Genomic DNA, 16,196 nt, shown 5'->3' with positions numbered 1-16,196 from the left:
GTGTTAATATCCCAGTCTGTCTATGTAATACAACCCACTCCGACTGTAGAATGGATAAAGTGAGGAGTTGAGCCAAGGCAAGAGATGGAGAACAGAGAGGGTTTTCTGACTCCATCTTCTTTGATTCATTTTCTAATCTACTGTCAGTTAACAATACTATTTTCCTTTCATTGGTTGACCATTAAGTAATATGCACCCCTGTTATGTGAGATGTGAATTTATAATTATTTTGCAAATCCCAATATGCTATGTTATAATCTCTCCTGTCTTTAGGTTACCCTTTGTTACTGATTCTAAAGAAATTGACAGTATATTAATAAGAAAAACTAGATTATCTCATTAGGTTCTACTATTCTCAACTGTAGAACAAGTTTTCTATCACTTAGTATTTCCTGTGCATCATCCTACACACAAGGAAACTAACTGCTCTTGGTTTCGCACCTGCTGTTTCTTCGCTCCTTTCTCTTCCCAGTTCTTTTCCCCCAACATTTTCCCTTTAAACTTTACTTGAGTGAGCTCTCATAATAGTTAAGGTAGTTATTATAATCTATATTATTGTGGATAAGTAACTGTAACTCACCCTAATAAAGCTAAATGAATGGCTATTCATTTTCAACAGTGATCTACATAACTTTTGATACTGTCTATGAAAATGAACAAAAGAGGGTAATGAGCAGATCTCAGAGTTTAGACTTAAATTGTTCCTTGCACATGAATTCTCCTTTTCCTGATAAAAGTATATTACACATCCTAATTTACAAGATCATTATTAATTTCTAGTAAGGTACTGTTTGTCAAAATTCACTTTGAAAACTCAAGAGAATCATATAACATTTACCACAATGAAGTCTACACACACACACAAGTTAAGGGAATTACAATGCTTTGAAAAATAGTACAGAGAGAAGCAAGGATGATGGCAGAGATGATATATAATAACATAATAGATGAAATCACAGAAAAGAATGCCTTACTAAATTATAAGAAATTGTTTATACAATCCTGAGAGTACATTTATCTCTAACTCTTTAGTTCCTAGAATTGATCATGGAAATAATAAAAGAAAACATTCAGCAGTTTGAATTTAGGAAGAGGAGAAAGTAAAAAAGTAAGACAAAGCAGAAAGTGATGGAGTTGGCAGCTGGAGAACACGATATTCTAACCATTGACCTGTTTTCAAGTTTGGGGACTACAAAATTTGTACCAGAAAGCACATCTGAAGTTCCCTTTACAAAAGTAACTATGTTTTTAATAGTAAATAGATAATAGATTTTACCATTATTAGAGTGTTTAAACTCTCTTTGGTGAAGTGATGTAAGATAGTGTTCATCTACTTTGCACCTGTCATACTGGTCCAACCCTCTGTAAATTAAACATGATCTCAAGGATCAGGCTCCAGCATACACATTGCAGTTCCTGTGTGTGCAAATACAGTATTCCGCCAGGAGCAAACACTTTAATTCTCCAAATTCAGTTACCCAAGGTCCACTGCAGTCTGAAAATGTTAAAATGAAGATGCCAGAAATAAATAATTCATGTTTTAAATTACACAGCATTCTGTATGTATTATGATGAAATCATACATTCTCCTGCTTCATCCTGCCTGGAACATGAATTATCTATTATTGAAAAAATCCTTTTAGATACCTGAAAGCACAAATAGTACTGGGCCATATAAGTTCTATAACTTATCACATTCATATATACCTACGGTTAAGCTTAATTTATAGTTTAAGCACAGTAAACTATAAACAATAAAAATAGAAAAATTATAGCAACATCTATACTAGAAGTTATGGAATTGTACTCTTTTTCTCAAAATACATTATACTCATCTTTCCTACTTGTGACAGTGTGGAATCATAGGATGCCTGTGTGACGACATGGTATGAGATAGTTGTGTTGTAGAATTAGTCCTCTGCCCAAGGGTTACTTGAACATGATGTGTGGAGTACCTTCACAGTCAATCTGACAGTAAGAGTAATTGTGAGACTAACAAAAATGTAGCATATACAGCATGGATACAATGGGCAAAAGGATGACTCACTTTCTCACTAGGGTAGAGAAAAGCAGTGTGTGATTTCACAAGGCCATTAAGAATTGCATAGATCTTCAGATTTAAGATGCAATTGATTCATGAAATCGCTCATTTAATATTTTCAGATCATCTCTGACCTATTCTTATTTATGGATATAAGCAATGCATACCTAACAAACCACAGATGGAATAATACTCTTTAATGTTCCTCATATTCAGACTTTGGTAGGCAAACAGAGCAAGTAAATCCCACTCCACAGCAAACAAGGGGTAGATCGCAGGAAGAATAAATTCTGCACGCCGAGCTGTAATTGCCACAGCTTTTTCTGAGTCTTGTTCCAATTCCACAACCATCACTGCTTCCTTCTTGTGCCATCGCTCCTTCTCTCCTTGCTTTGTCTCAAGAGAGAACACACAGAACTGCTCATATCCTCAGGTAACTTGTTCCAATCTTGCTGCGTTTAGAGACCTCACTATCCTGAATGTAGCTTTAACTGAACCTCTGCTACAGAACCATCTGGAAATCACGTCCCATCATGGTTGTGTCCCTGCAGAGCCTTTTCAATTCCTTTTTGCTCCTTATAGACCTCAAAAGCACTTTCCCCAGATTCTTTCTTGAGCAGGGACAGCTTAAAATATTTTACTATGCAAAAATATTTTTATCTTCTCTGTGGAACAACAACAAGTGATGGCTCCATTGATAAATAACTAGCTAAATCCTCAGAGTCAATGAAGGAATTAGTGTAAAAATAGGAGAAATATCTACATCTTCTTCAGTGTGAAGAACGAAAGAAAAAAACATATGTACACATTATTATGGAGATATCTGAGACAACACAAACCATAAAAGTTCACTGTAAGAAAGACTTTTGGCTTTTAAATGAAGAGTTCTTGCTAGGCATAGAACTCTGGGTTATTGGTTTTTCTTTTAGGTACTCTAAAGCCTGTGTTGTTTTGCTTCTGTTTAAATAGTTTCCATAGCAAAATTTACTGTAATTCTTATCCCTGTTCCTTTGTAGATCATTTGCAATTTTCTCCCTGAATGACTTTAAGATTTTCTGTCTGTCTATCTGTCTCTCTCTCCTCTCTCTCTCTCTCTCTCATACACACACACTCTCTCTTGCTCACTCATGTGTCTTTGTCACTCTATCTCTCTATATATCTGTCTGTCTCTGTCTCTTGTCTGTCTGTCTGTCTGTCTGTCTCTCTCTCTCTCTCTCTTTCTCTCTCTCTGTATGTGTGTGTGTGTGTGTGTGTGTGTGTGTGTGTGTGTGTATTGACTTGTATCTTGTTTAGTATACTCTTGGCTTTTAAGTCTGTGATTTGGAGCTTGTCATCACTTTTAAAGAATTTAAGGCATTATCTCTTTAAATATTTCTTCTATATCATTTTGTCTTTCTTACTGTATGACTTTTCATATTATATTACATTTAGTCTGTTGTCTTTCCCTCCCTTTTACCCTTTCCTCCCTCTCTCCCTTCCTCTGTCCTTACTCCCCTCCCTCTTCTTTCTCTTTGAGTTCCATTTGTATAATTTCTGCTGATTTATCTTCCAAGTCACTAATTCTTTCTTTAGCTTCATCACATCTACAAATGGCCTTAGATTTTGTCTCTGACTAGTGTTTATTTTTTTCCCTGGAAATTCTACCTCCTTCTTCCTTATAATTTCTATCTCTCTGCTAAAATTACACATCTGCTCTCATGTGCTGCCAAACTTTTCCATCAGGGCCTATAGCCTCATTGTAGTTCCTCACATTATTTACAGGAACACTTATCCTGTATTGGGAGGTTTCTGAGTATTATCACTTTTTGTGTTTTCTCCTACCTTCTCATTTGTCACATGCTTTTTTTTTTTTTTTTGGAAGATATCATAGAGGATAACAGAGGGTAGGATACAGGTTTTTTTTTCTTAAAGATGTATGTGATATTTTTCCTCCTTATAAGTCTTCAATATGAGGTATGTATTTAACTTTGGTTAAGAACTGGTATAGACTAGATTTGTTATGACTATAATTAACCACAATGCTTAACATTTCTCTGGGATAGCTTGTGCTTTGATAGCAGAATGGTTTGCCAGTGGTGATTTTATTAATTTCTTCTCACTCTTTATCTTTAGGCAGGCTCTAGAACTGGGACTCAAAGAGAAACTGCCTCTTGCATCTACTTTAGTCAATTACACAGTTATCTTTATCTTTAAATATTTGTTCAGATCTTGGTTGAGGTCAAGCAAGAAGAGTGTTTCTTGATGTTCTGATCAAAACTTATCTTAGTAATTTGTCTCTGATATCTAGGGAGTGCAGTGATGATCTCCACACATATTCCTACCTTGGTCCCTAGAGATCAAGCATTGCTTCCCCCTGGTTCCTTTGCCATCACCATCCCTCCATGACAGATTTCCTACAGTGCCCTAAGACAACAGATCTTGGTGTTCCTTGCTAATTTACATTTTATGTCATTTGGGACAGCATATCCTGTTCCTATTACCTTCTGGGGGAAGTTCTTGGAACAAATGTCTGCTACAGGATGTAAGCCTCTACCCACAGTATCTTTTGTGTCGATATTAATATGCTAACTCACATTTATCCACTAACAATTCTTTCATAATTTAAGCAGAATCTTCTTACTGGAGCATGTGGCCTATGATGATGTCTACCTGTGGCACACAAATGATGTCATCCTCTCTTTGTAGGTGACTTTGTCTTTCCAGATTTTATAGTAACTGATGGCCCTGCCATCTTAGAAATTTGGTACATTGATTAAAAGTCTTGAATATGTACTTTATCTAACTTATTTTTTCCTTTCAGTAATGGTGGGGGGAAATCACTTCTTACAATGATCTGCAACTCTGTGATTAAGTCAGAAGAAAGATGGTTCACACTGGAATTTCCCAATACAATGGAAGTATAAATTTGAGGTTTTCCTCTGAGAATGACAGGAGTATTAAGACTGGGTGAGAAAGGTAATTATTTGATTTGTTGATAGTTCCCAGGCCTTTAAATGTTTTTGGTGGAATGGAAGTGCCCTTGTCTAAAATCTAAAACCAATATAGTCTTAAGAAATGTTCCATTAAAGAAAAGTTTTTCTCCTCCTAGGGGAAGAGTTGCATCTTTGGTTTAACAAAAGGCAGGTTAATGTCCCTGTCTCCTGTGCTGGCATCTGTATTCAGTTTTCCAAAAGGCTGTACAGAAGCATTTGCTGTAGACAGAGATGCACTTTTGAAATGAGTACATTGACTTAGATTTGAAGTGAGGCATTCTTCCTGCATTTCAGGGCAGTGAAGAGCCTGAACACCAGGTAGGATAAAGGAAATGTGTTTCTCAGATTCTCATTATGGGCATACAAGAAATTCACAAGGAGTCAAAACAGTTATTGAGAAGAAAGAAGGTCAGAGGAGGAATGTGTCAAACGTGATCATTTTCATATTCAGACCTGGGGGTTTTCTTTCTGCATTATGATTTCCTTATACTCTAGCCTGTTTCTGTGAAGTCCAGGTGTATGTCAAGATCTGGACTTGGTTATAATTTAGGGGTGTTACGGCAGTACCATACTATCTAAATGTAGCACACCATCTACATGGCCACACTACACTATCTACACATAGCCCAACAGCTATAGGTCACTGTCTTAACAAAACACTATCCAGCTTGATAAATCCCAGATAAACTGAAGAAACAACTTTAAATGAAAGGATTCAGACCTCTCCAAAGAAAAGCCTCTCAAAATGTGACAACCCCTTTCTATCTCTACCCCATTCACAGGTTTAGAGAAAAAGACTGCTTAAAAAAAACAATTATTAAGAAATACAAGTCACTTATCTTCCAAATCCTGGGGAAATGAAAACCTTTTCAATTTCATTTGTCCTTAGAGATACCAAATGTCCAACTGAAGCACTGTCATCAGAGGTGAGACACACTAGGCTCATTAATCAGCTCCTTATGCAGACTTTGGGAGTAGATGGTAGCTGTTTTGAAGGTTATAAAGAATTCAGACTTTTTGTCATAATTGACAATTTTTTGATTGAGGCTCTTCTGAGAAATACTTGGTCTAGGAAATGCAGAGTCGTGGAATGATTCCTCCAAGAAATTTCACTCACATTGTCATCTCCCCATATTTATATGTGAGTAAAATAGAGATCATCAAGGTAAACACCCAAGGTCACATATGGTAAGAATTCATCAGATTAAGGCACAGCATAATCTCACCAAAGTTGTTGCTCTAATGAAATAATTCAAGTGAGAAGATGTCAATAAGCATTTTAATTTTCTTCATTTCTGTCTGCTGATGCACATATTATGCAACATTAATAAATCTGACAGTGAGAAGTTAAAAACTCAACAGATTCAAATTTTATATAATTTATAGTATGAAGTAAAAAACAAACACACAAAAAGACATGACTTGGGGAAACTTTTGATTTAAGGTCACTTCAAAATTCCCCCAAACACTGCCTGAATACTAGAAAAAAAAATCTATGAGGAAATTTTCTAAGAAAACGTTGTGTGTGTGTGTGTGTGTGTGTGTGTGTGTGTGTGTGTGTGTGTGTCTATGTGTCTGTGTGTCTGTGTCTGTGTGTGTCTCTGTGTCTGTGTGTCTGTGTTGTGCCATGAGTCACTATGTAGAAAGTCAGAGAAGGACCCATGGAAGTCAAATCATTACTTCTACCACAGGGGATTGAACTCAGGGCTGCAGGCTTGGCAGCAGGGGCATATATCTGCTGAGCCATCTTCCTGGTCTTCCTGTCAGGAAATTTAAACCTCCACCTACTATATGTCACTCTTGCATTGATTTCCATTTTTACTTCCTGATGTTTTTGATCCAAGGATTGTTTTTGAAAGTCAGAACAAGAAAATGCTTCCAAATAGACACTACCTACCCAAAATGATGTGATCTTTTTCTGAGTGCTTTGCTAATTAGTTCATGTGGTTTTGGTGATAGGTGCATGTTCTAATTTTCTACTTGAGCACTTAAGAAGAACATCTTTACTTTCTCAGTTCTCCTGTGTTTATGTACTGGGGAATGCCCATCTTTTTCTAGTGCCCCTTTTAGGCCTCTCAATATTCCTTCAGAGACCATTGTTCCTGAGCAATGTTTATGTCTCTGTTGAGACGATTCACACAGTGATTAAATGAATCCCTGCTAACAAATTCATGCTGTGCAATGGGCTCTTCTGAAAAAAAAAAATACAAGTTGGCATTTAGTAATATTTTAAAATATATTCAGTAAGCAGAAATAAGAACCACCAAAGCATGGCAGGTAGTTTCTGTTTTCAATGAATTTATAGAAAGGATGGCTATTTTTTGGCATTTGGTTATTATTTATTTGAGAGTATTTTTATTGCATTTAGTTTTTAATGTTCAGTGAACCAGCTACTCTGTGAAGCTTAAAATCCCAATGCCAAAGTACACTGTGGTGCCTTGGCTCTCTGAGTCTCTTAAGTACCATTTGGAACACAGTTCTAAGAAATATAACTATTATAGCATAAGGAGTCAGCAAGGTCCCAATAAACACTGTTGACTGAATTAAACTATGGTTGGCAACAGCTAATATATGATCAAATTCTTAACACAGAAGCAAGACTATCAACACAGAACCCCACACCACTACCTCAGAAATAAGGGGAACAGGGTAATAACAAAACGATTGTTTTAAGTGTTTTTCTTTTTGAAATCTGTGTTCTATAAATGGGGCCATACTCCCGACTCCAGGTCTATAGTGAGGATTATACCTTCGGTGACAAAAATAAGAAAGCAAGGTCAGGCATCTTGCTAACCCAACATGCTTCTTTGACTGCCTTGCCCACTAATAATCATCAATCACCCTGGACAGACACATCAGGATTTGGCATTTGTTCAACTTAGTAAAGCACATGAACATACAAGTCATTTTTTTTTTCAATAAAAAAAGCAAAGGGTCTTGTTGATCTGTTTGCTTGATGGAACAATTCCATTGCAAAATTCCTTAAGATTTAGTGTTTGGTTTTGAAATACACAATAAAGTAGGTATTATGTAATATTATGTTGGAATTGGTTGGTTTAGTTTGGGGGTTTTGTTGGTTTGTTTTTCTTTATAATGTGCTTTCAGTGTTGTTTGCTCATTTTATCCTTGAAAGCTCATGGTAAATTTTCTGGGGCACTTGATAATAACTCAATTTATTAAATGCTTTCACTCACACTTGGTCCAGCAAGTCACACAGATCCAAAGCTAACACTGTCACGTAAGACCTTAGGACCAGTCCATGTTGCTTTTGGAAGGACTCGTCATAAAAAAAAAAAAAAAAAAAAAAAAAAAACGAAGAAACTGCTGATTTCATTTCAAGTTATAGTTTTAGCAATCAGAACTCTTGCTATTCAAAGATTTAAAAGTAACAAACGCATGTCAAGGATAAAAATGTGGCAATAGTAAAAAATAAGTCAGTTTTAATAGGGAAACTTTCTAAATCAAAATGCTACTGATATAAAACTCTAACAAATTAATATGCTTTTCTTTAAACTTTCCCATTTTGCCATGGGGTGAAACTGTCTAGAAGGAGCATTTTTAATATAGAGCATCAATTCAATAGGACTTCTCTACATTTTTATGTGTCTTCCGTGTTTATATTGTTAAGAACAATATATGCAATTATTTCTTGGTCATAATCACTTGGAATTCAACTCCCACTTGAATTTACCCCAAAAGGAAATAGCAAACACATTACCATATCAGAAAATGTGGAGGCTTTTCTCAGACAACAATTAGTGACAGTTTTGGCTGCTGGGACAGTCATGTGACCTGTGATTGATTTCAGGGCAAGTGACTGCTGATCATGCCCTATTCTTTCAGACCTTTTTTTTTTTCTTTCTTTTTTTTTTTTGCCAAACTCACATTCATTTATACTCTCAGCTATTCTTAAACTATTGTTGATTATCTGAGAAAAAATTCTTTATAACTACTCTAAAATAATCTATGTTTCTGCAACAATGAGCATAATTGACAATTAGGCCACATTATCCAGAGCTAAAATATCTTTTCTAAAGATGATACACACAAAGTGGAGAAGAGACAGGATGTGGGTACTGAGGGAAGACAGGGCTTCAGGATCCTCTGGAAGGATTAAAATTATAACAAAATGAGCTGGGGTCATCGTGGTTGGGTTGACAGATTGATGAAGTAATTTTAATAATTATACAATATATAAATCTAGTTTTCAAGTAGGTTCTGTGACGGCAGACCCATCAAGTATCCTATTTATATATTGGATATCCAGAGCCCAGTGTACCCCATCGCCACTGAATAAATATTTCATTGAATTTTGTAAAACTGAAACATCACCTGGGAGTCAGGAATAATTGTCAAATTAATCAAAGCTCGAAGGCTACACGAGCGTTCTCACTCAGCTTGTGACTGGCAAAGCACAGAAGCAAACTTATTTTCATTTTGATTTTTAATTTGTGGTTTTTTTTTTCAAAGCATCTTAGTAACAGTATCTCTCATGTCTCTCTACCCTGAGGAGTGAACACAAGTCAAAACATAAGGGTTTTAATATTCTTAATTTGTCTGGATCCTATGCTGAGACAACCCTGTAGCCATGCGCCTTAGATGGGCATGGATACAGTGGGGCAATGAAGCTAGTCTGGCAAGGAATCCATTAATTTTACTTCAACCATAAAATCCTAAACCAGACTCTCTCTGAGTAGCTGTGAGGAATAACAAATCCAGGCAGTGGTGCTGCGCCATTGCAGAATGAATCATCCCTTGCTGGGTTCTTTTTGGCCTCTCCTCACCAGACAGGCTCTAATACAATGAGATGAAGATGAAATGGAGGGGATTACTCACCCTGGGTCACCAGGAGAATGATTGCATCCAAAACCAATCAGCCAGTGTAAAGATACAATTGGGAAAAAGTTATCTTTTTAAGAATAGGACACATTTGGTACATAAGTTTTGGACAGTATTTTTAAAATCATCTGTGAGAAGAAGCAATTTTAGAGAACCCCAGCCACCCCAGAGCAGATCCCAGTTCCTGAACTTGGAACTGACAGCCTATATAGGTGGGCTTTTGGTTCAGCATTTGGAAAAAAACAAAAACAAAAACAAAAAAACTCCAGATTCTTAGTGTTCTGCAAATAGCTACAAATTGCTTCCAGCTTTGAATAAACACTAAACAACAATTCCGCCCAAGAGAACAGGGAACATCAATTAAAGACATCTGGTGAGTGACACATTTGTCCCAATGTAAAACATTCAAAAGAATCCTAAGTTAGACAGAGGGCAATTTCATCAAGAAAATAAAGAATCTAATTGAGCACATGATATCTCAGATCTCTTCCAACTGATTTAGGATACCCAAAATTGGGAGTTTTAGGTAAAAATCCTCCAAGATACTTTAAAATTCAATACATGAGAGAACTAATTAAGGAAGAATTACAATGTATCCAGTTCATTCACCATAGAAGATTTATATTTAAAAAAAAAAGTAAGTTCAGAGGATAACAGGAGAGATATTGTAAGGAATAATGATTTAATTTTTTTAAGTAAGAATTTAATTTTTACAAAGTTGTGGAACCAAGTATAGAAAAATCAAACTCCTGTTGCTTTCATGCACCAAATGGGCTGTGGTGGCACACACTTTTAATCCCAGCACCTAGGAGGCAGAGGCAAGCGGATCTCTGTGAGATTGAAGAGAGCCTGGTCTACAGAGTGAGTTCCAGGACAGCCAGGGTTACACAGGAAAACTCTGTCTTGAACTCCCCACCATATACACAAAAGAGAGAACTCCATATAATGTGGTCATATTCACTCTGCCTTCCCCAGCTCCTCCCAGATCTACCCCACCTCCATACACATCCAACTCTCTCTCTCTCCTTCTCCCTGCCTCCCTCTCTCTGTCTCTCTCCCTCTCTCTCTTTCCCTCTCTCTGCCCACCCCCACCCGCACCCCTGGGACCTCCATTATATCCAATTTGGTATATCCACTGACAGAGCAAGACGTTTCAGAGACCTGTGTCATTGTACTATTAGGATGGATGTTAAAAACAAGGTACATAAAATAAGCAGACGTAATAATGACAAGGAGAAAAAGTGTTTTGGAGAAAATTTCAAATGAGCTCCTAGGTCTATATAGGGTTGTTTGGTAACCCAAAACTTTTATGAGGAGTTCTCTAATATAAGCTGAGGAAAAGGAAATTAAATCATCCTAGTGTTAAACAGTTAAAAGAATATGCTGATTGTATAGCATTGATCATATTGGATTCATATATCATGGTGACATATTGAAATCATCCCTTAAGAATATCAAATTCTGTTATAGGCTAAATAAATATTTCTGCCTCACCAACTCATAAGTTAAATCCCCATCTCCCAAAGCAAAGCAACTCCAGGAGCTGCACAGGAAATGAGGGTGTGAGATGAGCTTGGGCAGAGTGACCTAGTCAAAAGGGACTTCAGAGAGGTTTTTGTCTGCAATGTGAATTCCACTGAGAACATCAGCAAGCCAGGTGGTGATCCCTCACTACAACTGAAGTAGCTGACACTTGGATCTTGTGAGTCTTAGCCTCTAAAAAAAATAATAATAATTTCTATTTAAGCAACCAACCTGGTATTTTAAAATGATATAAGCCAGACTGACTAATACACTCTCTTTAGGAAATTGTTCAGTTCAATTTACAAATGAGCACAAGATCTAAATTCATAGATGCTAAGCAGGAATCTGTTTAACTACTTACTTTATGCCTTTATGTTTTACATTAGATGGACTGATGATGTATTGCAAGCTCCATTGATACTCTTTTCAGAAGAAGACTCACTAATAAAGTGAATGTCTAAGGCTAGTCTTCTTTTCTCTTATATGCCTTATGCAATGGTCAGTCTTCACTGTCAACTTGGCTAGATTTGAATCAACTAGGAGACACATCCGTGTATGTGTTGGACAGAGTGATAGCCAGAGAGCTTTAATTGAAGAAGAAAAACCTACCCTGAATGCACACAACATCACAACAGGGAATGGGGTCCAGACTGGATATAAAGAGGAAAGTGGGAAGGAGCCAGCTGGGTGCCAACATTCCCCTTCTGCTTCCCGCCTTCAGATACATTGGAGCCAACAACCTCAATGTCCTGCTACCACACCTCCTTCACCATGATGGACTAGAACTCAAGCGGTGAAACCACACATGCCCTTTCTTTCAAAGTTGCTGTGTGTGTGTGTGTGTTTGTTCTTTTTTCATTTTGTCACAGAAGTAAAAAATAACCAATACACCTCAATTCACCATGATGGATCTACACAGTAACACATGGACAGTCACAGAAGCAGCCATTTCATTTGATGTTTATGTTATCTGATTTCCAAATGTCATAATGCCAAAATAAAGGATTGATAGTTCCTACATCAAATTATTTAAACTTTCTCTAACCAAACAGAAACAACTACTTCTGAGTGTGCTGTTGGGGATTCTGTCGTGACAAAGACTTCAGTGGCAGGGATGCCATGCTGGACCATGTTTGAAATCCTGAAGCAGCGAGTCCTTACTGACAAAGCAGCAGCCTCATTTCCCTGATAAGAAGCAATCCTCTGCTCAGAGTCACTCAACTGAGAGGAAGTGGAAGTGCTCTCTCTGCACCAGTGGGTTCTGAAGAAGCAAGGAAGCGAGGAACCAGATCCCTGAGGCTACTGCCACCTGAACGCAAGCAGCTCAAGTTCCCATGATCTGGGGAGCCCCCCGCCTTTCTAGAGAGACAAAGAAACTGTGCACAAAGCACATACAAACAGGAAATCTTCTAGCATGTAAATTAAGAACTCTCAGCCCCTTTAAGTCACACCTCCTTGGAACATTTCCCCCTAGAAGGATTTTTCCCTCCAAGGACAGAGAAGTATTAAATGGTATGTTTTAATTATCTAAAGCAGTCTCCCTTCTGCCCTTACTGTTTTCAAGTCACTTTCCCCCAACATTGAATAAAAGGAAGTATCACATGGACAGTTTGCATTCATATTTGATTTATAATAAGAAAACACGGTAACAGATGTCTTCTTAGTTCAGTAATTTGAATGCAGGTCACCCTTATTACAATGAGCAACTAAGTACAATGATAAAAAAGAATTCCAGGCACAATGTTCTGGCCTTTTATGTTTTGCAAATTCCACATAACCAAACACCAGCTACTACAACAAATGATTATGAACATTCCACCAAGTTTTTTAAATTTATGTGGTTGGTTATTAAACTTGGGATTCAATTTAATGACAGGCATACACCTCTCTGCATAGCCTCGTTTTTTTATTTGTTTAAGAAATGCTGTAAGGCATACCATCTTGTCCTTTCCACACACTCATCCCAGCTCTATAAGAAGAATGAAAGACGGCCCTGGGCCATCACAGTAAGATCACAGGACCAAACACAGAGCATTCCCATAATAGAGAAATGTGTTTGCATTTGTGGTTTTTCTGATGCCTTCAAACGAATCTTCCTAAATCACAACACATCTGTTTGGATGCTTCTTCCCCTTGGGTAAATGAACAAAGGGACATATTGTTAGAACTTGCCTGATGGAAATTAAATCTGCTTTCATCCTTGCCTGGTACAGCTTTCCTTGAATCGCTCTACTTACTTTGTGGGGTTTTTTTTCCCTCCTATAAGATAATAGAAAACTCAAATGTATCATGAATCTGCTACCTTACAGACACTGTGTAATTGGAAACAAATGCTTAAATTTCCTTGGAGCATTAAGAAGGGCAACTTAAAAATGTTAAAGAGGAAGATTAAAATTGGCAATTAGAGACCTGTGTCAGAGTGAGGAGCTGGAGAAGGCATGGGACGTGAGAATGTGTCTGGCTGTTAACTACCTTTAACACATTTTCAATTTCTACCTTTGGATTTATCTAGACAGATTGATAGTCAAGACATACATTTTTCCTATTTCAACTTTAGCTATGTTTCTGTTTTATGAACTCAAACATCAGGGTGTTCTGTATCACACCATGAAGCTTATATGAATGAGAGGTAAGGCAAAGAAATTGAAAAGAAGCGCCATCAAATGTCAAGCAGGCCAAACAGACGAAGAAGTCTTCATTTTTAACAATCTGCACACAGCTAGAGAACTGAAAGTTAACCAAAGTTTCCCCACAAAACTAATTACAACACAGTGTTAAAACCCAGGAAAAACTAAAAAAGTGAAAATGGAAGGTACTTACACTTTTGCTTCGAGAAAGTAAATCACAAGGATCTCTTTCCATGGTGGAGATTTCAGTAGTTCAGATGCCACTAGATACTTCCAGCGCCGGTTCTCCTCCTGTAACAGTTGTCCACTCAAAAGCAACTGGAATGCTGGAGAAAAAGGCAGGGAAATGTTTAATCAAGTATATGATTAACATGTGCACTTCGAAAGGCTGCCATGGACTGGGACAGTGATTCTTAAATAATTCATCAGAACAGGCGGAGATGTTTATGTGTTTAAAGCAATAAAAGTGGACACGAGGAACATTTCCAAAACAGCTTTTGTTAAAATACAAGTTACAGACCTCGGCGCCATCTGCTTTCTGTTAAATATCTCTGCTTACTTTTTTAGTACTTGAAATAAATAGGTGGGGTAGACACAGCCTAAAGATTCTCACATGAACGGAAGATGCAGCTGAATCATGACATGTGCCAATGCTTGCTGGAAAAACTAGGGACTCCTTAATTTCCCACTAAGGGGTCAGCAATATAGCCTTGTCCACTGCTGGGAGAACATTATTAACTATGGGATGGCTGTGAGCACTGCTTTCTTGTCTTGTTGTGTTATCAGTGAATCTATATAAAAACCAGAGAAGACATCCCGATAGATGAGCAGCAGTCAAGTAAATTCTCTAGCCTTGGAGTGCAAAGGGGTGGAAAAGAATGCTTGCAAGAAGGTGAGGTCGGCTTACTAGTTAAACGGTAACTGTTATTCCTGAGACTATTGCAGAATAGCTGTCACTTCACAACACCATTTGCCTTGTTACCTAACCTGCACTTTCCTAGACACTGGGAAGGAGGCTATATTTTGAAGAAAGAACAAATTAAATTAAATTAATTAGGTATATTTCTAACATTCACCTGCATTTGGCTAGGACTTGCCTATTGATGGGATAGGGTCATATGTGGGAGGATGTGTCTTTTGGGGACCTACTCTAGAGGGAAAAGGACAAGGCCAAAAGGATTGACCAAAACACTGACTAATAGTACAAGTTGTGGAGTGTTGTAGCAACAGTGTGTTGGTCCATCATTTGGATATAGTCTAAGCTTCTTTAGGGAAAATAATGTGCCTGAAGCTTAGGAAAAAGTGTAGCAACAATTAAGGGCTGAAGAAGTTAGTTTCACAAAAAAGTGTTTGAAAATACTAAGGTACAAGATACTATAAATTATATATTGAAAATTAAGTGATCTTAAACAGTTATCTGCTTTTAATAATATGAATTCAAAGCACAAGAGATTATAGGGGACACAGCATGGCTGTGGACCCCAGCACAAAGCCAGCCATCCAGCAGAGGGTCCAGAGTCCAATAACACCATTGGATGGGGACCTTCACCAAGCTCTCTAGCAGCCTACAATGGCACTCTCTCAAGGCTGAAAAAAATACCTGATTGAATCATGTATGAGTCACTCTCTTTAGATTTTTAAAAATCAAAGTAGGATATTTTTAGGGAGGCCAAAAGTCCCTTAACAGCAAGGTGGAAATGAAAGAGAGAATAGTTACTATTATTGTTAAGAATATCCCTGGATGTAGAGACCCAGAGCTACCAAAGGAAAAAGCCTTTTCTAGCTTAAAGAGGCCATTTGCCTAGAGGAAAGGGAAAATGTATTATCCAATGTGAGTTTCTAGAAAAAAAAAATAATCATTTCTCTGAGTGTGTATGAGTTTTTGTGGTGACTGTTTTTAACAGAGAAGGGTTTGAATAGAGGACTTAACCTACAAAGAAAAAATACTCTGTTCATATGCCTCCAGGTCCTGAGTCACCTTTCATGATTACCCATGATGCTTTGCATCTTGTATGGGCTCAGAAAAATATGGAAATTTGAGAAATGGATAGAGATTATTTTAATTATGAACTAAATGCCCATGCCTAGAGAGAGAGAAAAAAAATCTAGATAACGGCTGTGGGAAGCTGATACATTAACGGAGAAACTCATTGAAAATATTTAATTATTCATTTGGTATGTAATGAGTACCCT

At 37.3% G+C, this 16,196-nt stretch overlaps 1 protein-coding gene across 1 annotated transcript in view; it reads right to left on the bottom strand.

Moving 5' to 3' along the window:
- Pde4d (phosphodiesterase 4D) overlaps positions 1 to 14,313 on the bottom strand; it is a 1,081,007-nt gene extending 1,066,694 nt beyond the window's left edge. Inside the window, exon 1 of the mRNA XM_036206757.1 lies at positions 14,197 to 14,313. Coding sequence (XP_036062650.1) covers positions 14,197 to 14,238 — 42 coding nt within the window. The 5' untranslated portion in view covers positions 14,239 to 14,313. The remainder of the gene's footprint in view (positions 1 to 14,196) is intronic.
- Positions 14,314 to 16,196: the final 1,883 nt, after the last annotated feature.

Source organism: Onychomys torridus, chromosome 15 (genome assembly GCF_903995425.1).
Source record: "Onychomys torridus chromosome 15, mOncTor1.1, whole genome shotgun sequence".
In the NCBI taxonomy this organism is placed as follows: Eukaryota; Metazoa; Chordata; class Mammalia; order Rodentia; family Cricetidae; genus Onychomys; species Onychomys torridus.
Note: the sequence above shows the minus strand (reverse complement) of the source record. Positions and strands in the feature narration are given on the sequence as shown.